At 52.0% G+C, this 26046-nt stretch overlaps 1 protein-coding gene across 1 annotated transcript in view; it reads left to right on the forward strand.

Moving 5' to 3' along the window:
• Prss12 (serine protease 12) overlaps positions 1-26046 on the forward strand; it is a 70821-nt gene continuing 44775 nt past the window's right edge. The window contains 1 exon segment of the mRNA XM_078022190.1: positions 1-445. Within this exon segment, the coding sequence (XP_077878316.1) occupies positions 1-445 (445 nt within the window).

Consider the following 26046-nt stretch of genomic DNA (forward strand, 5'->3'; position numbering starts at 1 on the left):
ATGACGCTCGCCAGCCTGGTGCTGGCGCTGCTGCTCGGGGCGCTCCCCGAGGCGGCCGGCGTGGACCCGAGGCGGGGGTATCCGCGCCACCGCCGCCCGCCCCCGGCGGGTCCCCGGCTCCAGGACTCCAGCCCCAGCCCGCAGCGCAGACCCGGGACTTCCCCGCCGCTCCCGCGAGCCGTCCAGGCCCGGCGCGCCCCCGGGCCGTTCCCCGGCGACTGCCCCGCCGGCGCGCTCGGGGTCAACGAGACGGCCCGGGGCGCCCGGTGTCTGCGCTGGGCCGAGGTGCCCGCCTTCTTGGAGCGGCCGCCCCCGGAGGGCTGGGCTTCACTTCGAGGGCAGCGCCACAACTTCTGCCGCAGCCCCGACGGCGCGGGCGCTCCCTGGTGCTTCTACCGCAGCGCCCCCGGCAAGGCGGACTGGGGCTACTGCGGCTGCAGGCGCGGTGAGTGGTGGCCGCGCGCGTGCTGGCCAGGGGCTGCCCCGCGGGGAGGGCGTGGGCGGCCGGGGGCCGGCGGAGGCTGCGGATTCCGGAGCCACCTGGAAGGTGCGTTCAGCGCAGGTCCCAGCTGGGAGTGAGCTTGAAGGTGGTCAGAGCAGACGGCTCCGTGCCGAGCTCGGGATCTACCGATGCCGCTGGCTTCTGCTACTCCCTGGGTCGCGTGCGTGGAGACTTTTGGGGGTGTTTGTGCGTTTGGGCGCTTGTGAGGGGCCTGTGGGTGTGTGGGGGGTGTGCGGAGGAGCATGGGTGTGTGAAGGTTATGAGGGTGTATGCTTGTGGCGGACCTATGGGCGTGGACAGGTGTGTGGGTGGATGTACCTGTGGGGGGCCTGTGCGGGTGTGCCCCGCTGAAGGTGGATGTGTGCATGTTGGTTTGTTCTCTGGGTCAGTTTGCCTTGATGGCTTTATGATATTTACCTAAAGGAAGCAAAGTCAAGGAGACAAAGTTGCCAATTTCAACTTTTTTTTTTTTAACCAGTTATTGAACCCAGGGGCACTTAACCATATCCCCAGCACCCCCTCCTTTTTTTTGAGACTGGGTCTGGCCGAGTTGCTTGGAGCCTAGGTAAACTGCTGAGGCTGGCTCCTGCTTTAGCCTCAGGAGCTGCTGGGATTACAGGCTCAAGCCGGGCTACTTGTCGCCAATTACTCCTTTTTGAAAGGAAAAGTACTATTGTCATCGACTATAATTGTCATCTAACATGACAACCACCAACCTTCCTTACTTCCTTTCTTTAGACCCGAATTTGGGGGAAAATGTGGTAGATTTTTGCCTGAATCCCATCATTTGTTTGTGTTTGGAAAAGTATGGCAAAACTCCTAGGCGAGATACAAGGTGTGTTTGGGTGGCAGTGTGGTAAACAACGCATGAGGGACCCAGGGAGGGACCGAGGGAGGACTGGAAGCCATCTTAGTACAGAAGCAGCTGTGTTTCCTGGAGTCTGATTTGGCTCTATAAGCTCTTTGTCCAGTATAGGGATGAGTTGATGGCGTGGAGGGGATGGGGTGGGGGGGCTCAGTAACATGGTTTAGGTTGGTAGTAATAAAAGCAGCACATCAATAACTTGCATGTAAATAACAATGTGCCTTAAGATGGTGCTTCATTTTGAATTGTTGGGGTTGTGCTTAATAATAGCTTTTTTATCTTCCATAACAACTAGGAAATTAAAAACCTATGTCCTTCAAAGTTTGAATTTCTTCTTTAAAAAAAAAAATTGGCTGCTTTTCACCCAAGTGGTGGGGCAGAGCTGCATGAAGTGGAGCCCTGCCCTTTCTGTTTATCTGTGCCTCAGCTAAAGCAAAGTGACAGGAAGGTTGGGATCAATTGTCCTTAATCCCAGAGAATGAAGTCAACACTCATTGTGTTCCCAGGAGGGACATCCATGTGGGTGTGAACGGTTGGAGGTGGTATCAAGCAAAGAGCCTTAAGATTGTCTCATTTACTGTAAGAGATTATTTATAGCAAAACTTTATGTTTAGCAAGCATTGATAGTTTTTTTTTTCATTTTCCAATTAGTTTTAGTTTTATAAGTAGATGATGGTGGAGACAGATTAGGGACTAAATGTGTTAAATTATATAAAAACATACTAAAAAAGGAATTCAGGGTTTGAAAATTATAGTGATCTACTGCTCTTTCACAGAAGTATATCACTTTGAGTTTTACATCCCTAATGAGAGGAGTAGCTTGGCACTGGATTTCCAGCACCCCTTCGGCCTTCAGTTGGATAGTTATTTAAATTTTTCAATGCCTATGTGTCCTAGTAACTGGGGCCCGGGGGGGGGGGGGGGGGGGACAGACATTGCATAGTAATGTATTAAATGCCTGAACACAAGAAGAACAAAGAAACCACCAAGGTGGGTGGTAAATGCCCTTCCTACCTCAGAAGACCAGGACAGCCAGTGTTGCCTATAATGGACTGACTGTTAACCAGAGCCACTGTTAACCATGGCCAGATCTGGCTCAGCATAGCTCCTGTTTTGAGAGGATGTGTGCTCTGATTGTGGGGCTTTCCTGCTCTTGCAGTTCAGTGACGCTGGGAACAAAGGTACCACGGAGCGGGAAGCTTGTGTTTTGGAAAATGTGGGTGCTATTTCAGCACTCAGTATTGGGTGAGACTCTTTAACTCTTAGAGCTTTAGCTTTCTCCTCTGGAGAAAAGCTTTGAACAGATTGGTCCTTTGGACAGATTGAGCAAGGTGGGGTCTCAGTGAGCCTGGGCAGGCCGTGCCATTCCAGTGGCTTCTGCATTAGAGCAGGAGAGATGGTGCCTGAGCCCTGGCCTCATGGAGGTTGCAAATTAGTGATAAAGAATCATTCTGGGGATTGGACACCCTGAGTCTGTCTGCGCCGCCTGTGACTCTAGCTGCTTCAGAAGTAGAATTGGCATTTCTAAGGGATTTGAATGCTGAAAACTCTCTTTCACAGTCCGAACCTCACGGGAGGCACCACAAGCTTCCTAGACAGTGTGGTCAGCCATAATGCAGAACAGCTTAGCCTGCTGCCGGTGATGTGACCTGGCCAGGCTCAGAGTGCACCTAGGGCATAGGTGTGGATTTAGAAAATGGTGCTGCTGACATCCGTTTGACCAGTGTGGGATAGTAACAAGCTAGCTTACTAGAATATGGATATTAAATGAGTGTGGGCCAGGTTATTTCCACATGCCTGCAGGAAGAATGAACAGGCAACTCACCAAGTCCCCCAACAATCCCTTACAGCGAGTTGGTGCCTCCTGACCAAACGGACAGTGCCTTTCCTGCTGAGGTTGACAAGGCGGATGGACAACTTGCTGGGCACTGGGACAGGAGCCACCCTTTCTCACAAGCAACAGAGGGAATTCAACTCAAGTGGCTGGTGACTTGATGGAGTCAGGTTGACAAAATGCAGGGCCGAGATCATTAGCTTGAATGGAAGGAAGTGTCTCTTGGCTGTGGTTGCCTGGCTCTGTTGTTTTGGTTCTGTGGTGAGGCAGAGCCTCCATGGCAGTGAGAAGTGGTGGAGGAAAGCTGCTCACCTTGCAGTGCTCCGAAGCAAAGGTAAAAACTGCAGGGGTTCCCAATGTCTTTTGGGGGCAGTCCCCAGCAACCTTGCTTCCTCCCACCAAGCCCTACCCCTACAGGTTCCACCACCTCCCAATGGCACCACAGGCTGGTGACCAAGCCTGAACGGGTTTCTGGGGGACATTTAAGATCCAGAGGGTAGCACAGTGATCCATAGATCTGCGTGGACACGTCTTGATCTGCTTGTATGCAGTTACCTACCTGTGACTGGCCTAGGTGTGGAGGGTCCCCCCCAAGATCTGGTGAGTTGATGCAAGAACATTCAGGGTGAAAAGACCAGGTTGTGGGAGCTGTAACCTCGTCTGTGGAGTAACATACTGATAGGATTTGCTGGCTGGTAACTGTCAGCAGGTGCGTCACTGGGGGTGTGCCTGTGGGGGTTTATTTTGTCCCTGGTGAGTGGAGTTCTCCCTCTGCTTCCTGTCACCTCGTGGGCTGTTTTCCTCCTCCACACCCTCCCACCGTGATGAGCTCTGGGTTCAGAGCCATGGAGTCAGCTGACCATGGACTGAACCTCTGAAACCATGAGCCAGAATGACCATTTCCTCCTCTATATGGTTCTCGTCAGGTCTTCTGGTCATAGCAATGAAAAGCTGACCAAAACCCCACCCAGACCTCGTGATTCACGCAGGGAGAATGGGCATGTGGACAGAGGTGCAGCTCACACGCTGTCCTCTGAAGCCCATCTTCTGTTTGGAGTGAGGTAATTAAACAGTGATCAGACTGCTGCCCCTCCCTCACTGCTGTCCGGATCCTAGGTAGCAGTTGTTGAAAAGTTTATTAGCAATATCAGACCGATACATTTCCTGGCTGGATTTTAAACACTGAGCTCAATCTGCCTAAGGAAGACGTGAAATATTTAGGTTTGGAGCATTATCTGACTCTTAATCATTGTGATGATAATTTTTTTTCCTAAGAAGAAAATAAGATATCCAGTTACTATTGCTTTTTATGAAATTTTGTCTGGGGTGTTATGTCTGTGGTCACTGTCATGGGTGTTAAGGTAACTTGCACAGTAGTAATTTGGTTTATAACCAGTTGGTGGGACCAAACTAAAATATTCAGTAACAAAGCTCAGGGTACTTTACATGGGATGGATCTAGTGCAGACACTAAAGTAATAATTGAATGTAATAATTATACATGTGAAGTAATGGTGTCTGTGGACCATTTGGAGGAGAAAGCAAACGATGATCATGAATTTGGGTATGGATGTGGCATGCGTCAGCTGTGTTGGTTTGGAAGACAGAGAATGGAACCCAGCTCAGGGTGAGCGGAACACTTGGGAGACTTGTGCATGTTGCCAGGTCTGGTGGATGGACAGCTGCAGTGTGGTCTGTGCTGTTCCTTGCTCTTCTGCTGCTCGGTGTGGGGCCTCAGCCCTGGGCTGGTGGGCACCCCAGGCTTCAGTAGAGTCAGAACAGTGCCCGGGGGAAAGAGGGTCCCTCTTTGGGCGTGTTCCTTTGAGAGAGCGAGGAGACTCGTCTGGAGTTTCTTCGCATGGGCGCTTCAAGGACCCTCTGAAAACAACTGATTTGGAGAACTGTACTTGAACTTTTCAAGCAAGAGCAGGTGCCTCTTCTGGAAGAGGCAACAATGCTGTTTCCTGGCATGGCAGCCTCATCCTGAGGCCAGAGCAAGTGCGGTCACCACCAGGCTCTGCTCTGGAGCACACTCAGGGTTTGTTCATGTATTTGAGAAACAATGCAATTAAAGAGTAAGTAGCTAAAAAAGTCATACCAGGAAGTGCTACATCCTTTTTTTTTTTTTTTTAAATCCATGTCTAGATGCAAACCATTTACAGCCTGGTTTGGTGGTTAAAGCATATTTTCTTATTTTCAGATGCTATCTGCAGGCAAATACTACTGGCAAATTTATTTCTGAAAGGAATAATTCCATAATTGTTGAGGATATCAAAATTAGTTCTGTTGTTGGATGAGCTTTTTCTTTCTTTCTGAATGCATGTTGCCGAAGTCTGGCTTGGCACAAATCAGGAGCCACTTGTCAAAAAGAAACTAACTTTATTTTTAGAACTACAAACGCCAAACAAAACAGCTCCTCAGGGAAAAACCCTCAGAGCCCAACTGCCACCACCGGCTTCCACAAGCCTCTCTCCCCCACACCAGCCTCTCCACCTCCCACAATCCTCCTGCTCCTGAGGCTGATTGGCTGGGTTGCGTGGGCAGAGCCAAAGAAGTCACCCAATGAGCAGCTCCGTGGAGGAGCCAATCAGCTAGATGTTGCTGGGGCCGCTGTGAGCCAATCATCAGCTGGCATTCTGAAGGGCAGGGAAACAGCCCAATGAACATCACCGCAGAGGAGCCAATCAGCTAGATGTTGCTGGGGCCACTGTGAGCCAATCATCAGCCGGCAACTGGAAGTTTGCTGGCAGCTGGATCATCAGCCGGCAGCTGGAAGTTTGCTGGGGCCCCTTTGGCTGTGGCTCTCAACACATGTGAGAGGAGTGCAGTCCTCTGAAGCTGGCCTCTGTAGGCTGTGCCCGTGTGAAGGACTGGCATGAACCACCTGCCATGTGGGTGGCACATTGATATCAGAAGTCAGGAGCAGCTTATTCTTGCATCCTCAGCCACCTTTTCCTCCCTCTCCTCCTTGCAAATCAATACAATATTAATAAGTTTTATTGTGAGCAAAGAGATTCCCCCACTGCATTCTGTGCTGGCACACACATATGAATGTTTCTTATTAGGATTGCCAGAAGGGACAGGGTAGAAATATTGGTTCTTGTAAGGGCAGCAAGAAAGAAGGCATCTCGTGCCCCATGTTGAAGGTGTTTGGAGAATGATGTTTCCATCGCCTCCCCCAAGTTATGTGCTCTGGGAGACAGAGAGAGGGTTGCTGCCAGTGCCGACACCGTTACTCACGCTCTGTGTAGATGTTCTGGGACACACCCCTTGTTGAGTGCTCTGCTGGGCTTCTGCATATGATTTTATAGCAACCACAGACGGAGATGACCTCATGTGGTGTTTTAAACCCAGGGATCATCTAAGATTTGCATGATGTAAGTGGATAAAATTGATTATTCAGAGCATACTTTCTTATTTTGAACCAGACCAGTTTAGGATTTTTTCACGCACTAAAAGTAGCCACATGAATAAAAGATGAACAATTTATATGAATTATAGATGTGAACGTATGGAGGCAAATACAGTTCCGCTGGATATTGGTTGAGGGAAATGCCCTATAGGTTGAAAAGGGATTTGATTTCATTTTGACCTGGGACGATTTGAATAAAATCTACTATTTTTCAATGCTAAAACAGATGTGAATAATGGGTCAACATAATTATAGACAAGAATAGCATGTCTTAGGGGCTGGGGATGTGGCTCAAGCGGTAGTGAGCTCGCCTGTCATGCGTGCGCCCGGGTTCGATCCTCAGCACCACATACAAACAAAGATGTTGTGTCTGCCAAAAACTAAAAAATAAATATTAAAAAAAAGAATAGCATGTCTTAGTACTATCCAGTGTAGAAAGAAAGTCCAAATTAACCTCACACCATGTATAGTGCTTGAAAAATTCAAATATAGTTCCCCAAATCAGTTGTTTTCAGACACTGTGAATTTTTTGTATATTTCATAGTTAAGGTTGGAAACGATTATTCAGCATACTTTTTCCCTAGTTCTTGGAACAAAGCAGCAGTATATTTAATTTGGTGTCAAATATGTGAACCAAATTGTCCACCATGAAATGGGTTGTTCTTTCAAGTGGTGCATAAGTTGAAATCACTATTTTGCTCACAGATTTATGCATATTTTTGTCAGTGATCTGATCAGTATCTTGGTAGTACCACCATGCTTTCTTTCCATCCTGCAAGAATAATAGAAATGACTAAAATTAATTGTTCTGTGCATCTGTGAAGTTCAGTAGCAGATGAAAAAATATTTGGGTGATGACATGAATTTTTAAACTCATTTCCACAGTGATTTTAAAAGATTTTAAAACTATTCATTACTAATTCTGTTCAGAAAACTGCCAGGTCTTTGTTTTTGCTGGTTTTGTCCTCTTCACAGGAGTGTATGCCGTTTTGTAAGTACATTTTAATCAACTGAGTTGGCATATCTTTTAATTTGCTTTATTTTGGAAAGAGCTGGCCATCCTGCTGGTTCCTCCCCAAGTCTTTCTTCAGGTCTGGACTTGTGGAGTGCAGGGAGAGCAGTGTGTCCAGGAGGGTCAAAGCCACAGGACTGCCTTCGCTCTCCTACTTGCCAGAGCAGCGCCACACACTAAATGGCTCAAAAAACAGTCCCTCAAAACAGACCTCTGGGTCCTGGAGGCTCTGAGTCCTCTGCCAAGATGTGGGCCAGACCTGCTGCTCTGCAGGCCCCAGGGAAGGATCTGCTGCAGGCTCTCTCCTCAGTGGGAGGGTCACACCGTTGACATGGATGACCCTGTGCATCTGTGTCCAGACCCCCTTCATGTGAGGACGGTCATGCTGGACTGGGGCCCATCCAGCTGATTGCAGGTCTCTCACTGGAAGGGGAGCAGCACTGGGACATCTGGGGTGCACTCATCAACAGATAGCAGCAGCCTGATGGTGCAAAACAAGATTTGTGCAGGGAAGTCCAGTCCTGTCCCTTGGGTTGACAGCAAGGGATAGAACAGTTAAAGAAAAGCTTCTTGAATGTTCTCAGTTTGGGAAATTCCTGGTTCTAGCAAAGATGCCCATAAAGAAAATTTTTGTAGCATGAAACTTTTATGTTTTCTTAGTTTATAAAGCTGGAGCTATATCCATATAGAGGAAAAATAATTGTAAAGTAAAATGACAGTAATCTAAAACATTTTGGTCATGGATATAGGAAAGTAAGATTCTAAGCATTATTGGACATCAGAACTTGTGCCTTGAAGCTCTTAGATGGCAGCAGACTTTCTTCTGTAGCAGTTCATTTCGTGAATTCTGAGGCTCTTGTCCTGCCAGTTGGCGTGGCCTGTGCCATCCCAGGATTTTTCCCTTAAAGGTTTGGTCTATACATTTCTAATGACTGGTAAGTTGACCTATACTTATAAGATTTCAAGTGTTCAATTATAATTATTAACAAAACTTTAGGACAAGAATATTTAGAACAATTTCCATTGAATTGGTACTTGAGAGACTTCCAGGCAGTGCAGTTGTCCATCTGCTGGGTGCAGTCCAGATATGGTAGCTGCAGCCCCAGGGGCAGAGCAGCATGGTTGGCTGCAGTGGGCAGGATCACGGAAAGGGGAGGATGCTTTCCTGACAATACGGGATGGTGGCAATAGAAATGGTTCCCAACCAAAGCATTTGAGCTAGGTGTATGTGAAGAAGTTTACTGTTAGGAGGATTAGAAGAGAAATTAGTGAACCTGGCTTGAAGAGCAGGCTGTACGTTGCTCTGAGTGACTCTGTGCAGTCTTCAGGCTGCACCTGCTGTGAGTGACTCCTTGGTATGCAGGACAGCAGCTCTCAGGTGGCACCTGCCTTGAGGGACTCCATGGTGTGTAGGACAGCAGCTCTCAGGCTGAGCCTGCCCTAGTAACTCCATGGTGTGCAGAACAGCAGTCCTCAGGCTGTGCCTGCCCTAGTGACTCCATAGTGTGTAGAACAGCAGTCCTCAGGCTGTGCCTGCCCTGGTGACTCCATGGTGTGCAGAACAGCAGTCCTCAGGCTGTGCCTGCCCTAGTGACTCCATGGTGTGTAGAACAGCAGTCCTCAGGCTGTGCCTGCCCTAGTGATTCCATGGTGTGTAGAACAGCAGTCCTCAGGCTGTGTCTGCCCTGAGTGACTCCATGGTGTGCAGAACAGCAGTCCTCAGGCTGTGCCTGCCCTAGTGACTCCATGGTGTGTAGAACAGCAGTCCTCAGGCTGTGTCTGCCCTGAGTGACTCCATGGTGTGCAGAACAGCAGTCCTCAGGCTGTGCCTGTCCTAGTGACTCCATGGTGTGCAGAACAGCAGTCCTCAGGCTGTGCCTGCCCTAGTGACTCCATGGTGTGTAGAACAGCAGTCCTCAGGCTGTGCCTGCCCTGGTGACTCCATGGTGTGTGGAACAGCAGTCCTCAGGCTGTGCCTGCCCTAGTGACTCCATGGTGTGTAGGACAGCAGTCCTCAGGCTGTGCCTGCCCTAGTGACTCCATGGTGTGTAGGACAGCAGTCCTCAGGCTGTGCCTGCCCTAGTGACTCCATGGTGTGTAGGAGAGCAGTCCTCAGGCTGTGCCTGCCCTAGTGACTCCATGGTGTGTAGAACAGCAGTCCTCAGGCTGTGCCTGCCCTAGTGACTCCATGGTGTGTGGAACAGCAGTCCTCAGGCTGTGCCTGCCCTAGTGACTCCATGGTGTGTAGGACAGCAGTCCTCAGGCTGTGCCTGCCCTGAGTGACTCCATGGTGTGTAGGACAGCAGTCCTCAGGCTGTGCCTGCCCTAGTGATTCCATGGTGTGTAGAACAGCAGTCCTCAGGCTGTGCCTGCCCTGGTGACTCCATGGTGTGTGGAACAGCAGTCCTCAGGCTGTGCCTGCCCTGGTGACTTCATGGTGTGTAGAACAGCAGTCCTCAGGCTGTACCTGCCCTGGTGACTCCATGGTGTGCAGAACAGCAGTCCTCAGGCTGTGCCTGCCCTGGTGACTTCATGGTGTGTAGAACAGCAGTCCTCAGGCTGTGCCTGCCCTAGTGACTCCATGGTGTGTAGAACAGCAGTCCTCAGGCTGTGCCTGCCCTGAGTGACTCCATGGTGTGTAGAACAGCAGTCCTCAGGCTGTGCCTGCCCTAGTGACTCCATGGTGTGTAGAACAGCAGTCCTCAGGCTGCGCCTGCCCTAGTGACTCCATGGTGTGTAGAACAGCAGTCCTCAGGCTGTGTCATCCCTAGTGACTCCATGGTGTGCAGAACAGCAGTCCTCAGGCTGTGCCTGCCCTAGTGACTCCATGGTGTGTAGAACAGCAGTCCTCAGGCTGTGCCTGCCCTAGTGACTCCATGGTGTGTGGAACAGCAGTTCTCAGGCTGTGCCTACCCTACTGACTCCATGGTGTGTGGAAAAGCAGTCCTCAGGCTGTACCTGCCCTAGTGACTCCATGGTGTGTAGGACAGCAGTCCTCAGGCTGTGCCTGCCCTAGTGACTCCATGGTGTGTAGAACAGCAGTCCTCAGGCTGTGTCATCCCTAGTGACTCCATGGTGTGCAGAACAGCAGTCCTCAGGCTGTGCCTGCCCTAGTGATTCCATGGTGTGTAGAACAGCAGTCCTCAGGCTGGGTCTGCCCTAGTGACTCCATGGTGTGTGGAACAGCAGTCCTCAGGCTGTGCCTGCCCTAGTGACTCCATGGTGTGTAGGACAGCAGTCCTCAGGCTGTGCCTGCCCTAGTGATTCCATGGTGTGCAGAACAGCAGTCCTCAGGCTGTGCCTGCCCTAGTGACACCATGGTGTAGAACCGCAGTCCTCAGGCTGTGCCTGCCCTGGTGACTCCATGGTGTGTAGAACAGCAGTCCTCAGGCTGTGCCTGCCCTAGTGACTCCATGGTGTGTGGAACAGCAGTCCTCAGGCTGTACCTGCCCTAGTGACTCCATGGTGTGTAGGACAGCAGTCCTCAGGCTGTGCCTGCCCTAGTGACTCCATGGTGTGTAGAACAGCAGTCCTCAGGCTGTGCCTGCCCTAGTGACTCCATGGTGTGTAGAACAGCAGTCCTCAGGCTGTGCCTGCCCTAGTGACTCCATGGTGTGTAGAACAGCAGTCCTCAGGCTGCACCTGCCCTGAGTGACTCCATGGTGTGTAGAACAGCAGTCCTCAGGCTGTGCCTGCCCTGAGTGACTCCATGGTGTGTAGAACAGCAGTCCTCAGGCTGTGCCTGCCCTAGTGACTCCATGGTGTGTAGAACAGCAGTCCTCAGGCTGTGCCTGCCCTAGTGTCTCCATGGTGTGTAGAACAGCAGTCCTCAGGCTGCGCCTGCTCTAGTGACTCCACGGTGTGGAACAGCAGTCCTCAGACTGTGCCTGCCCTAGTGACTCCATGGTGTGTAGAACAGCAGTCCTCAGGCTGTGCCTGCCCTGGTGATTCCATGGTGTGTAGAACAGCAGTCCTCAGGCTGTGCCTGTCCTAGTGACTCCATGGTGTGTAGAATAGCAGTCCTCAGGCTATGCCTGCCCTGGTGACTCCATGGTGTGTAGAACAGCAGTCCTCAGGCTATGCCTGCCCTGGTGACTCCATGGTGTGTAGAACAGCAGTCCTCAGGCTGCGCCTGCCCTAGTGACTCCATGGTGTGTAGGACAGCAGTCCTCAGGCTGTGCCTGCCCTAGTGGATCCATGGTGTGTGGACAGCAATCCTCAGGCTGCGCCTTCCCTGAGTGACTCCATTATCTATAGAACAGCAGTATCAGCCTGCCTCTGCTCTGACTTTTTTCTCTTTGTAAAGCAGTAGTTTGGCATAATCTGCTCCATTTGAGTTTTGGCCGCTGAGGTAGATGACTCCACACCTTCTTTGTACAAGTCTACAGCTACCATCTGCCTGGCATAACCATATGGCACAAACTGATAAAAGTTATTTTGCTAAGGTCATGACCACCTTGAATGCATTGAGTTAATTAGAAGCATGTGATTCATGGGCACATCAAACCCATGTCAGTAAGAGTAGGCACAGGAGCTTTTTGAACACCGCAGGCCTCCAAATGATTCAGTCCCTTCACTTGAGACCCATAAAGGAGGGCACCCTGAGGCTGGCTGCTGTGGCACCTTGACCCTGTCACCTGGTCACTCGTCAGGAGCCTTGCCCAGGAAAGTCGCCACAGTGATGAACCTCTGCATTTCTGTCCTTGGGCTTCAGCAGAGTGAAGGACCACGTAAGTCCCACTGCAAGCCGACATCTCAGGACGATGCTCCCATCTGACATTGAAACCGCCACCATATGCACAATGTCCTAGAAGAGGCTCCTGTGCTCTGACAGCTCTGGGCCTGAACAACTCTCTGCTGGTTCCTAGTTGTCTCTGACCACCTGCAGCGACTGCCTCCACATCTGCTCTCTGCCTTGGCTCTCAGTTCAGCCTGTGGGACCCCGTGGCCTTAACCCTTCCCTAGCCTTTCTGGAACCTATGCCTATGATGGTGTAAAGTGTGCTGTGTGACTGGAGTGTGGACATCAGACATGAAGACTGGGATACCAGAACCTGAGTGCCCAGCTGCCGCCCACCAGGTGACCTGCAAGTGTTCAGCGAGCTGCCACTGCTGGGAGAGGGCCACCTGTGGGTTCCCTGCTCTTCAGTACCGCCGGACCCTGTGGAGCGGCGAGCGTGGGCTCTGTTGGTGACACAGCTCGCGCGGGACACTGGCTTTGACCTTATGATTCTTTACTGTTTATCTGTTTTTCTGTTGAGATAAGGTTGTTTCTGTTTTGTAATTGTGTACCTAAAAGTTTGTGTGATGGAGATCATCGATGCGCACATATTCATAGTCCTGCTACAAATTTATACAGCTCATGGGACAAATTCTTCTCCCCAGGAGCACCAGCCTCAAAGGGAGGTCACCAGAAGCCACTCCTGTTCTGCAGTGGACAGAGACGCTCCAGGCTGTCTTGTCCTTCTGCTGGGGGGTTTATTCCCATGTAACGTGTGGTAGAAGTGGGTGCCCACAGGATACAATGCATGAGGTGATGAGTGGAGCTTCAAAAGGTGCTGGTGTGTGGCAGGGTCCTTGATTAGGTGAGGCAAGGGACAGGGATGTAGGGCATGTTGGCTGTGGCTCCGCAGCTGCTCTGTCACTCTGGTCCGCAGCTTCCTCTTCATGACCACCGCACCAGCCTAAGACAACACCAGGAGCCAGAACAAGATCCTCGTGTGTTCAAACTTTGACTGTTTTAAGAATATTACCATGTTGATGTTTTTAAAAAGGCGTTTCAAAATTATCAGAACAATGGCGAAGGCACAGCCTGTTGTCATGATACGGACTGAAGGGTCCCAGGAGCTCCTGTTGCTGCAGGGACGCTCAGGGTGAGATGATGGGTCACGTGAGCTGCACCTGATGGGTCCGTCCTGGTTTTCATGGGCAGTAATGGCAAGAGGCATGTGGTGGGGCCGGCCCAGAAGGGGCCATCTTCCCTGTGGCCCTTTCCCTCCCCCTCTCTGCTCCTGGTCCTGCCGTGAGCTGAGCTGCTTCCCTCCACTGGGCCCTTCCCCACGATGCTCTGCCCCACCTGGGCCCAGAACAATGGAGCTGGCCATCTGTGGACGGAGACCTCTGAAACTGTGAGCCCCAAATAAAGTTTCCTTCCTCTGAATCGTTGTCACTGTGTCGAGGTCTCGAGGCTGTAAAAGGCCATGAACACGCTTCCAACCATGAAGAAACACCTTCCCTGCAGCCAGCAGTTGGGGTTTGGGGGTGGAAGGGAAAGGAGCGAGACAGTGGGTGTGGGGGGCCACATGGGCAGGGCTCTCACTGCCGCCAGCTGAAGGGAGACAGCACTGACCCTGCTCTGGGAGCCAAGGAAGGGGCCATCGAGGTGGGCTGGGATCTGGTGTCTCCCATTTGTCATGGTGTGATGGATGTCGGGGATTTCTTCCTGGGGGAGGTGTGGACCAGCGGTTGTTAGCTTGGTTTTGGAAATGCTCTGGCACCCGGAGGCTGGCCTTTATGGTGCACCTGGTCTCACAGTCTTCCTGGGCCTTTTGATGGGATTGTTGAAACTCATGACTGGGGAGGAAGATGGGAGGACGTCACACCAGTTTTAAGGAAGGGTGGGGGCTCAAGGCCTCTGTGTTTCCCCCCTCGTCTTCACACCATTCTCTGGTCTTCTCTCCCTGGCGGTCCCCAAACATCTCAGGTGGTTTCCTCAGAATACCTGAGATGTTTGTGACCCTCGGTCCCTTCTGGGCCGGTGGTGCTGGGTGGAATCTGAAGTCCACGGGTGCCGGCATGCGGATTGCCTCACCATAGCTGGTCTTTGTATGCGTTTGTTAAAGGTGGGACCAGCGCTCAGGTTCTGTGCCCCATAGGAGATTCCGCTGAAGACCCAGGCTTCCACAGGCCGAGCGTTGAGACAGTGTGCCGCTGAGAGCTGACTGGAACCCACCTCCAGCTCTTTGGAGCACCCAGGGTCCTGACTGCCACCACACTTCTGTCTGCAAGAACATGGGCTCTTAGATGATATGTGCTCATCATTTCTTCTTGCTAGCATTTTGCTTTTACTATTTTAAACCATATGGTTTTTAAATGAGTTCTAGTCTTTTTTTCTTCCAAACCTGTGACATGAGTAATTTGGTGGTGATGATGGCAAATCAATAAAGAGAGATGATACATTAATTTAAACACCATTTTAAGTAGTGGTCGAGGTGAACAAATGAATTCTTTCATGTAAATAAGCTCCTAGAAATGTTTTAAAAAGAAATGAACTGCTGGTATTCGTGATATGTATGATATTTTGTGAGTCTCTGTAAGAGGTTTGGTGATTTGAAAAATCCCATTAAATCCCCCAAAATCCCATTTGAACTCTTTAGATGTGTTTCTTTAAAAGTGTTCTGTGCCAGGCATGGCGGAGTAGGGGCACACCTGGGACCCCAGCACCCAGTTGACGGAGCCAGGAGCATCCCAAGTTCAAGGCCAGCCTGGGCAACTTAGTGCAACCCTCTCTCAAAATAAAAGGGCTGGGGTGTGGCTCAGAAGTGGACTGACATTTTTAAAAATATTTTTATTAGTTATTGATGGACCTTTATTTATTTATTTGTTTGTATGAGATGCTGAGAATCGAACCCAGGGCCTCACACATGCTAGGCAAGCACTCTACCACTGAGCCCCAGCCCCAGCCCTGGACTGACATTTTTATGGCATCCTGGGTTCCATCCCCAGCACCAGGAAAAGAAAATATGCTCAGTCCACACTTCTCCCTTGCAGGACAGGGCCTACGTGTCTTGTTCTGCCGGGGAGGCCTTGCTGTCTGCATGGGGTGCAGAGGGAGCCCTGCCACGTTCTCTGAGTTGTCAGGACCTGGCACAGCCACATTTGCTCCTTCTTTGTTGCCTTTGTGTCAATTCAGGGGACTTTGTCATGAGAAATACTTGAATTTTCTAACATTTTTTAAGGATGATGATGTGGAAAACAGTGGTGGGTGTAAAGCCAGTGCAAATGAAGTGGAAGGATAACTTGTCAATAGAATGTTCTTTGAAATTTCTCAGAAAGCCATGCATAATAACTTCGAAGTGCACAAATCGAATCAGAATATTTTTGTAGGACTTAGTTTTTTCTTCTTAGATTCTTGGCCTGTGAAAGAAAGTCTACTGTAGGTGCCTTTCATCAGCATTTTACGAAAGTTGGCTGAGTCTGATTCAGTCTCTAAGTGCCCGTGGTCTCCTCCAGACCCTGCCCTGCAGGAGTCCCTGGGAGGACAGTACAGGCCTCTATGCTTGCCTGAAGGTAAAACTGAAAGTGCTCTTTCCTGAGTGCTCAGACTTAACTAAAGACTGAAAAGTGACTCAGATGTGGGCTTTGGGACAGCTCAGTGGGGTAGCATGTAAGAGGAGGCAATGACTAGGGGCTTTCGATGGTATCAAACACACTGCTGCCTGTTCTCCTAGGACAACATTAGGCCATGTTTTCAAAACTGACATTTAAAAACAAAATATGGCCATGATTTTTAGAATTCTCATGACTATTGTTTGAGGCTAAAATTAGAGGGGGGAAAAGCCCACTTTATACTTCTTTAATGGATGCGCAAATCAAGTAGAAAGAAGAAATAGCACAGCCAATTACAGCTGATTGTAAGCAAGAGCTTGTGACCTGTTTCTGATCCATGGCTTCATAGAAAGTCATAAATGATAAGAAGGCTTTGTGATACAATCTGATAGTTGGGATGTAAGATCTGATATTAGACGTTGCCGTTTTCAAAGTTGTAAGTGGACTGTTGATGGAGGTAAAAAGAGAAAGTTTGATTTGTGTTGACACAATGTTGTTAATTAAAAGAAAAGCAAAAGAGCACCCTGAACCTCGCCTAAGCAAACTAGAGCACGGGTCCCCCTGGACGCCTCACCTCTGAGGTGCCTGGACCGAGGCCACACAGGACACGCACGAAGGGCTGGGACTTTTTCCCTTTAGGGTTGGTTCGACTTCATGGTGGCCAGAGTGAGTCTGAAGGCACCTGGAAGTCTGTGTGAACGGAAGTTGGGGCGCCATCTGCAGCAGACACTGAGATGACTCAGATGCGTTCTTTGTCACCTGCTGCAGCTGGGATCTAAGCAAATCAGTCTCTAGTACAGGTGCATGTAGTGATGATTCTGTAGTCCAGCAAGGTTGAAATGAGCCCCAAAGTTCCTTTAATCCACTATTTTTACTACACCTTTCCTGGTTTTAGATATGCTTAGATACACAAATACCACAGAGCTTCAGATGCCACAGGACTCAGCACAGCGGTGGTGTGCTGTTCGGTTTGTAGCTTAGGAGCAGCAGGCTCTGACCAAAACCTGGGGAAGTTGCAGGCACCCATCTGGGTTGTGTATTCACATTCCATGATGTTTACACAACAAAGGAATTGCCAAGGACTCTCTTCAGAGCAGCAGCCTGGAGCACGGTGGGCAGGTGCGGCTTCCTTTCTCCTTGTCAGGCCAGTAGGAGGAAGCGCTCCCCCACAGAAGTTCCTTCATTTCTAACTACCGCTGCCCACGCAGGAAATGTGCAGATACTAAGTAGGCAAGAGCTAGAAGCATCTTTTGATCCTGGGAAGCAGTACACTGGTTCTTTGTAGTGCTGGGGCGGGAACCCAGGCCTCTTGCACACTAGGCATGCACTCTACCACTGAGCTACACCCCCCAGCCCTATATTGTATTTTATTTAGAGACAGGGTCTCACTGAGCTGCTTAGAGCCTCACTGTTGCTGAGGCTGGCTTCTAACTCTTGATCATCCTGCCTCAGGCTCCTGAGCTGCTGGGAGTCCTCATCTTTTGAGGAGAAACTTGGCTTATATAGGATGAACCTCATATCTGTTGTATTTCCAGAGAAAAAGGAGTAGCAAGGCACACCCCAGTCTCCGGACTGCATCCACTGTTGGGAAGATGAACAGAGCATTGTGCTCTGCCAAAAAGAGGCCTGGCGGGCTGGGGCAAGTCTGCAGGAGCAGCCACCACCATCACTTGCAGCTCTTCCCTAAAAAAAAACTTGCTTGAGATTCGTTGTGTTTTAAACATGATTCAAGATGATAAAAATGTCTTAGTTAAATCATTTCCTCCTAAGAATTTAAATACAGAAGTAGTGTGAGTCATCACATTTGAGATTCTATCATGCATCTCTTTGAATTCTACTTGATTTTCAAATAGTATCTAATGTTTAACATTCCCTTTACTGTAATGTGGTTAGAGAAGTCTGATGCTCTGTGTAGTATGTTGCATGTGAAACTCTTACTCTAGTAACGGGAAGGCATGATGGAGGCAAGACGGAAAACAGTCTTGAAACCCAACATAAAATGTAGCCATAGGGGCTGGGGTTATGGCTTAGTGGTAGAGCGCTCGCCTCGCATGTGCAAGGCCCTGGTTCGATCCTCAGCACCACATAAAAATAAATAAATTGATTAGAAGTTACTGTGTACAATTACAAAAAAATAAATATTAAAAAAAAATGTAGCCACGGAAGCGAAATGAGGTGCTTGTGTAATGGAGCACAGCCACATGCCGGATTCTTCCTTGGCTGTTAACGTGGTCAGGCTTCTTGAGCTCCACACCGGGTGTGTGTGCTCGGGGGCTGGGAGACCTGCAAAGACGCGATGTGTCTGACGGAGCTCAGCTGCCTGAAGACGGTGCCTGCTTTCCCTGGGGCGCGGAATGTTCCAGAGTATCACCACAACGGGGCACCACCTGTGCCCAGGGTCCCTTTTTGCATTCTGGTGGTGGGGAGCAGCAGGCCAGGTGTCCCAGGACAAGGCAGGCCACATGGCCAGGGCATGGCTTCTGTGAGAAGGAGTTGTCAGGGGAAACACAAAGGCTCCCGCCAGGAGACACAGAGAGTCCAGTGACAGCGATGCTGAGGGGCCGAGGGGCCTGGCGCAGATGTGACCACCCAGTCACCAAGACGGTAGGTCTCCATGCTTCCTTCATTCTCCTTGATGGCACACGAGCAAGGACTGTTGATGCTGATGTGAATCAGGGCACACTGGTGTTCAATTCCGTGGTCAGTGTGAGTTAGAACACATCTCACACTGCAAACAAGTAAATCTTGAAGAGACACGCTGTGTTAGTGAGGCTGCATAACGTTATTCTCTCTGCCCTTTGTGACCTACCCATCCACTTATTTTCTTCTTAACTGTCATTTTCAGGCCATTGATAAAAAACCTACAAAAAACAGACAGGAAAAAAGATAACACTGAAAAAATATTCTGATATGGTAGACTCAGAGAGAACTTGAGACAGTGCGGGGGAGTAAGCAAGCACCTGCATTAAAGGTGAAGTGGGGTCAGTGAGCACTGAGCCTGCCTCAGGTACAGTGATGACCCCAGCACCTCCCTCCCTTAAAGGTGAAGTAGGAAGAGTGAGCACTGAGCCTGCCTCAGGTGCAGTGATGACCTCAGTACCTCCCTCCCTTAAAGGTGAAGTGGGGTCAGTGAGCACTGAGCCTGCCTCAGGTACAGTGATGACCCCAGCCCTCCCTCCCTTAAAGGTGAAGTGGGGTCAGTGAGCACTGAGCCTGCCTCAGGTACAGTGATGACCCCAGCACCTCCCTCCCTTAAAGGTGAAGTGGGAAGAGTGAGCACTGAGCTGCCTCAGGTACAGTGATGACCCCAGCACCTCCCTCCCTTAAAGGTGAAGTGGGGTCAGTGAGCACTGAGCCTGCCTCAGGTGCAGTGATGACCCCAGCACCTCCCTCCCTTAAAGGTGAAGTGGAGTCAGTGAGCACTGAGCCTGCCTCAGGTACAGTGATGACTCCAGCACCTCCCTCCCTTAAAGGTGAAGTGGGGTCAGTGAGCACTGAGCCTGCCTCAGGTGCAGTGATGACCCCAGCACCTCCCTCCCTTAAAGGTGAAGTGGGAAGAGTGAGCACTGAGCCTGCCTCAGGTACAGTGATGAGCCCAGCACCTCCCTCCCTTAAAGGTGAAGTGGGAAGAGTGAGCACTGAGCCTGCCTCAGGTGCAGTGATGACCCCAGCACCTCCCCCCCTTAAAGGTGAAGTGGGGTCAGTGAGCACTGAGCCTGCCTCAGGTACAGTGATGAGCCCAGCACCTCCCTCCCTTAAAGGTGAAGTGGGAAGAGTGAGCACTGAGCCAGCCTCAGGTACAGTGAGGACCCCAGCACCTCCCTCCCTTAAAGGTGAAGTGTGGTTAGTGAGCACTGAGCCTGCCTCAGGTACATTGATGACCCCAGCACCTCCCTCCCTTAAAGGTGAAGTGGGAACAGTGAGCACTGAGCCTGCCTCAGGTGCAGTGATGACCCCAGCACCTCCCTCCCTTAAAGGTGAAGTGGGAAGAGTGAGCACTGAGCCTGCCTCAGGTACAGTGATGACTCCAGCACCTCCATCCCTTAAAGGTGAAGTGGGAAGAGTGAGCACTGAGCCAGCCTCAGGTACAGTGATGACCCCAGCACCTCCCTCCCTTAAAGGTGAAGTGGGGTCAGTGAGCACTGAGCCTGCCTCAGGTACAGTGATGACCCCAGCACCTCCCTCCCTTAAAGGTGAAGTGGGAACAGTGAGCACTGAGCCTGCCTCAGGTGCAGTGATGACCCCAGCACCTCCCCCCCTTAAAGGTGAAGTGGGAAGAGTGAGCACTGAGCCTGTCTCAGGTACAGTGATGACCCCAGCACCTCCCTCCCTTAAAGGTGAAGTGGGAAGAGTGAGCACTGAGCCTGTCTCAGGTACAGGGATGACCCCAGCACCTCCCTCCCTTAAAGGTGAAGTGGGGTCAGTGAGCACTGAGCCTGCCTCAGGTACAGTGATGACCTCAGCACCTCCCTCCCTTAAAGGTGAAGTGGGGTCAGTGAGCACTGAGCCTGCCTCAGGTACAGTGATGACCCCAGCACCTCCCTCCCTTAAAGGTGAAGTGGGAAGAGTGAGCACTGAGCCTGCCTCAGGTACAGTGATGACCCCAGCACCTCCCCCCCTTAAAGGTGAAGTGGGGTCAGTGAGCACTGAGCCTGCCTCAGGTACATTGATGACCCCAGCACCTCCCTCCCTTAAAGGTGAAGTGGGAAGAGTGAGCACTGAGCCTGCCTCAGGTACAGTGATGACCCCAGCACCTCCCTTAAAGGTGAAGTGGGGTCAGTGAGCACTGAGCCTGCCTCAGGTGCAGTGATGACCCAGCACCTCCCCCCCTTAAAGGTGAAGTGGGAAGAGTGAGCACTGAGCCTGCCTCAGGTACAGTGATGACCCCAGCACCTCCCTCCCTTAAAGGTGAAGTGGGGTCAGTGAGCACTGAGCCAGCCTCAGGTACAGTGATGACCCCAGCACCTCCCTCACTTAAAGGTGAAGTGGGAAGAGTGAGCACTGAGCCTGCCTCAGGTACAGTGATGACACCAGCACCTCTTCCCTTAAAGGTGAAGTGGGGTCAGTGAGCACTGAGCCTGCCTCAGGTACAGTGATGACCCAGCACCTCCCTCCCTTAAAGGTGAAGTGGGGTCAGTGAGCACTGAGCCTGCCTCAGGTACAGTGATGACCCCAGCACCTCTCTCCCTTAAAGGTGAAGTGGGGTCAGTGAGCACTGAGCTTGCCTCAGGTGCAGTGATGACCTCAGCACCTCAGTCCCTTAAAGGTGAAGTGGGGTCAGTGAGCACTGAGCCTGCCTCAGGTGCAGTGATGACACCAGCACCTCCCTCCCTTAAAGGTGAAGTGGGGTCAGTGAGCACTGAGCCTGCCTCAGGTGCAGTGATGACCCAGCACCTCCCCCCCTTAAAGGTGAAGTGGGAAGAGTGAGCACTGAGCCTGCCTCAGGTACAGTGATGACCCCAGCACCTCCCTCCCTTAAAGGTGAAGTGGGAAGAGTGAGCACTGAGCCTGTCTCAGGTACAGTGATGACCCCAGCACCTCCCTCCCTTAAAGGTGAAGTGGGGTCAGTGAGCACTGAGCCTGCCTCAGGTACAGTGATGAGCCCAGCACCTCAGTCCCTTAAAGGTGAAGTGGGGTCAGTGAGCACTGAGCCTGCCTCAGGTGCAGTGATGACCCCAGCACCTCCCTCCCTTAAAGGTGAAGTGGGGTCAGTGAGCACTGAGCCTGCCTCAGGTGCAGTGATGACCCAGCACCTCCCCCCCTTAAAGGTGAAGTGGGAAGAGTGAGCACTGAGCCTGCCTCAGGTACAGTGATGACCCCAGCACCTCCCTCCCTTAAAGGTGAAGTGGGGTCAGTGAGCACTGAGCCTGCCTCAGGTACAGTGATGACCCCAGCACCTCCATCCCTTAAAGGTGAAGTGGAGTCAGTGAGCACTGAGCCTGCCTCAGGTACAGTGATGACCCCAGCACCTCCCTCCCTTAAAGGTGAAGTGGGGTCAGTGAGCACTGAGCCTGCCTCAGGTACAGTGATGACCCCAGCACCTCCCTCCCTTAAAGGTGAAGTGGAGTCAGTGAGCAGTGAGCCTGCCTCAGGTACAGGGATGACACCAGCACCTCCCTCCCTTAAAGGTGAAGTGGGAAGAGTGAGCACTGAGCCTGCCTCAGGTACAGTGATGACCCCAGCACCTCCCTTAAAGGTGAAGTGGAGTCAGTGAGCACTGAGCCTGCCTCAGGTACAGTGATGACCCAGCACCTCCCTCCCTTAAAGGTGAAGTGGGGTCAGTGAGCACTGAGCCTGCCTCAGGTACAGTGATGACCCCAGCACCTCCCTCCCTTAAAGGTGAAGTGGGAAGAGTGAGCACTGAGCCTGCCTCAGGTACATTGATGACCCCAGCACCTCCCTCCCTTAAAGGTGAAGTGGGAAGAGTGAGCACTGAGCCTGCCTCAGGTACAGTGATGACCCCAGCACCTCCCTTAAAGGTGAAGTGGAGTCAGTGAGCACTGAGCCTGCCTCAGGTACAGTGATGACCCCAGCACCTCCTTCCCTTAAAGGTGAAGTGTGGACAGTGAGCACTGAGCCTGCCTCAGGTACAGTGATGACCCCAGCACCTCCCTCCCTTAAAGGTGAAGTGGGGTCACTGAGCAGAGTCTGCCTCAGGTACATTGATGACCCCAACACCTCCCTCCCTTAAAGGTGAAGTGGGAAGAGTGAGCACTGAGCCTGCCTCAGGTACAGTGATGAACCCAGCACCTCCCTCCCTTAAAGGTGAAGTGGAGTCAGTGAGCACTGAGCCTGCCTCAGGTACATTGATGACCCCAGCACCTCCCTCCCTTAAAGGTGAAGTGGGAAGAGTGAGCACTGAGCCTGCCTCAGGTACAGTGATGAACCCAGCACCTCCCTCCCTTAAAGGTGAAGTGGAGTCAGTGAGCACTGAGCCTGTCTCAGGTACAGTGATGACCTCAGCACCTCCCTCCCTTAAAGGTGAAGTGGGGTCAGTGAGCACTGAGCCTGTCTCAGGTACAGTGATGACCCCAGCACCTCCCTCCCTTAAAGGTGAAGTGGGGTCAGTGAGCACTGAGCCTGCCTCAGGTACAGTGATGACCCCAGCACCTCCCTCCCTTAAAGGTGAAGTGGAGTCAGTGAGCAGTGAGCCTGCCTCAGGTACAGGGATGACACCAGCACCTCAGTCCCTTAAAGGTGAAGTGGGGTCAGTGAGCACTGAGCCTGCCTCAGGTACAGTGAGGACCCCAGCACCTCCCTTAAAGGTGAAGTGGGGTCAGTGAGCACTGAGCCTGCCTCAGGTGCAGTGATGACCCCAGCACCTCCTCCCCTTAAAGGTGAAGTGGGGTCAGTGAGCACTGATCCTGCCTCAGGTACAGTGAGGACCCCAGCACCTCCCTCCCTTAAAGGTGAAGTGGGAAGAGTGAGCACTGAGCCTGTCTCAGGTACAGTGATGACCCCAGCACCTCCCTCCCTTAAAGGTGAAGTGGGGTCAGTGAGCACTGAGTCTGCCTCAGGTACAGTGATGACCCCAGCACCTCCCTCCCTTAAAGGTGAAGTGGGGTCAGTGAGCACTGAGCCTGCCTCAGGTACAGTGATGCCCCCAGCACCTCTGTCCCTTAAAGGTGAAGTGGGAAGAGTGAGCACTGAGCCTGCCTCAGGTACAGTGATGACCCCAGCACCTCCCTCCCTTAAAGGTGAAGTGGGGTCAGTGAGCACTGAGCCTGCCTCAGGTACAGTGATGAGCCCAGCACCTCCCTCCCTTCAAGGTGAAGTGGGGTCAGTGAGCACTGAGCCTGCCTCAGGTACAGTGATGACCCCAGCACCTCCCTCTCTTAAAGGTGAAGTGGGAAGAGTGAGCACTGAGCCTGCCTCAGGTACAGTGATGACCCCAGCACCTCCCTCCCTTAAAGGTGAAGTGGGAAGAGTGAGCACTGAGCCTGCCTCAGGTACAGTGATGACTCCAGCACCTCCATCCCTTAAAGGTGAAGTGGGGTCAGTGAGCACTGAGCCTGCCTCAGGTACAGTGATGACCTCAGCACCTCCCTCCCTTAAAGGTGAAGTGGGGTCAGTGAGCACTGAGCCTGCCTCAGGTGCAGTGATGACCCCAGCACCTCCCCCCCTTAAAGGTGAAGTGGGAACAGTGAGCACTGAGCCTGCCTCAGGTGCAGTGATGACCCCAGCACCTCCCCCCCTTAAAGGTGAAGTGGGAAGAGTGAGCACTGAGCCTGTCTCAGGTACAGTGATGACCCCAGCACCTCCCTCCCTTAAAGGTGAAGTGGGAAGAGTGAGCACTGAGCCTGCCTCAGGTACAGGGATGACCCCAGCACCTCCCTCCCTTAAAGGTGAAGTGGGGTCAGTGAGCACTGAGCCTGCCTCAGGTACAGTGATGACCTCAGCACCTCCCTCCCTTCAAGGTGAAGTGGGGTCAGTGAGCACTGAGCCTGCCTCAGGTACAGTGATGACCCCAGCACCTCCCTCCCTTAAAGGTGAAGTGGGAAGAGTGAGCACTGAGCCTGCCTCAGGTACAGTGATGACCCCAGCACCTCCCCCCCTTAAAGGTGAAGTGGGGTCAGTGAGCACTAAGCCTGCCTCAGGTACAGTGATGACCCCAGCACCTCCCTCCCTTAAAGGTGAAGTGGGGTCAGTGAGCACTGAGCCAGCCTCAGGTACAGTGATGACCCCAGCACCTCCCTCCCTTAAAGGTGAAGTGGGAAGAGTGAGCACTGAGCCTGCCTCAGGTACAGTGATGACACCAGCACCTCTTCCCTTAAAGGTGAAGTGGGGTCAGTGAGCACTGAGCCTGCCTCAGGTACAGTGATGACCCAGCACCTCCCTCCCTTAAAGGTGAAGTGGGGTCAGTGAGCACTGAGCCTGCCTCAGGTACAGTGATGACCCCAGCACCTCCCTCCCTTAAAGGTGAAGTGGGGTCAGTGAGCACTGAGCTTGCCTCAGGTGCAGTGATGACCTCAGCACCTCAGTCCCTTAAAGGTGAAGTGGGGTCAGTGAGCAGTGAGCCTGCCTCAGGTGCAGTGATGACCCCAGCACCTCCCTCCCTTAAACGTGAAGTGGGGTCAGTGAGCACTGAGCCTGCCTCAGGTGCAGTGATGACCCAGCACCTCCCCCCCTTAAAGGTGAAGTGGGAAGAGTGAGCACTGAGCCTGCCTCAGGTACAGTGATGACCCCAGCACCTCCCTCCCTTAAAGGTGAAGTGGGAAGAGTGAGCACTGAGCCTGTCTCAGGTACAGTGATGACCCCAGCACCTCCCTCCCTTAAAGGTGAAGTGGGGTCAGTGAGCACTGAACCTGCCTCAGGTACAGTGATGAGCCCAGCACCTCAGTCCCTTAAAGGTGAAGTGGGGTCAGTGAGCACTGAGCCTGCCTCAGGTGCAGTGATGACCCCAGCACCTCCCTCCCTTAAAGGTGAAGTGGGGTCAGTGAGCACTGAGCCTGCCTCAGGTGCAGTGATGACCCAGCACCTCCCCCCCTTAAAGGTGAAGTGGGAAGAGTGAGCACTGAGCCTGCCTCAGGTACAGTGATGACCCCAGCACCTCCCTCCCTTAAAGGTGAAGTGGGAACAGTGAGCACTGAGCCTGCCTCAGGTGCAGTGATGACCTCAGCACCTCCCTCCCTTAAAGGTGAAGTGGGAAGAGTGAGCACTGAGCCTGCCTCAGGAACAGTGATGATCCCAGCACCTCCCTCCCTTAAAGGTGAAGTGGGGTCAGTGAGCACTGAGCCTGCCTCAGGTACAGTGATGAGCCCAGCACCTCCCTCCCTTAAAGGTGAAGTGGGAAGAGTGAGCACTGAGCCTGCCTCAGGTACAGTGATGACCCCAGCACCTCCCCCCCTTAAAGTTGAAGTGGGGTCAGTGAGCACTGAGCCTGCCTCAGGTACAGTGATGACCCCAGCACCTCCATCCCTTAAAGGTGAAGTGGAGTCAGTGAGCACTGAGCCTGCCTCAGGTACAGTGATGACCCCAGCACCTCCCTCCCTTAAAGGTGAAGTGGGGTCAGTGAGCACTGAGCCTGCCTCAGGTACAGTGATGACCCCAGCACCTCCCTCCCTTAAAGGTGAAGTGGAGTCAGTGAGCAGTGAG

Source organism: Ictidomys tridecemlineatus, chromosome 9, assembly GCF_052094955.1.
Source record: "Ictidomys tridecemlineatus isolate mIctTri1 chromosome 9, mIctTri1.hap1, whole genome shotgun sequence".
NCBI lineage: Eukaryota > Metazoa > Chordata > Mammalia > Rodentia > Sciuridae > Ictidomys > Ictidomys tridecemlineatus.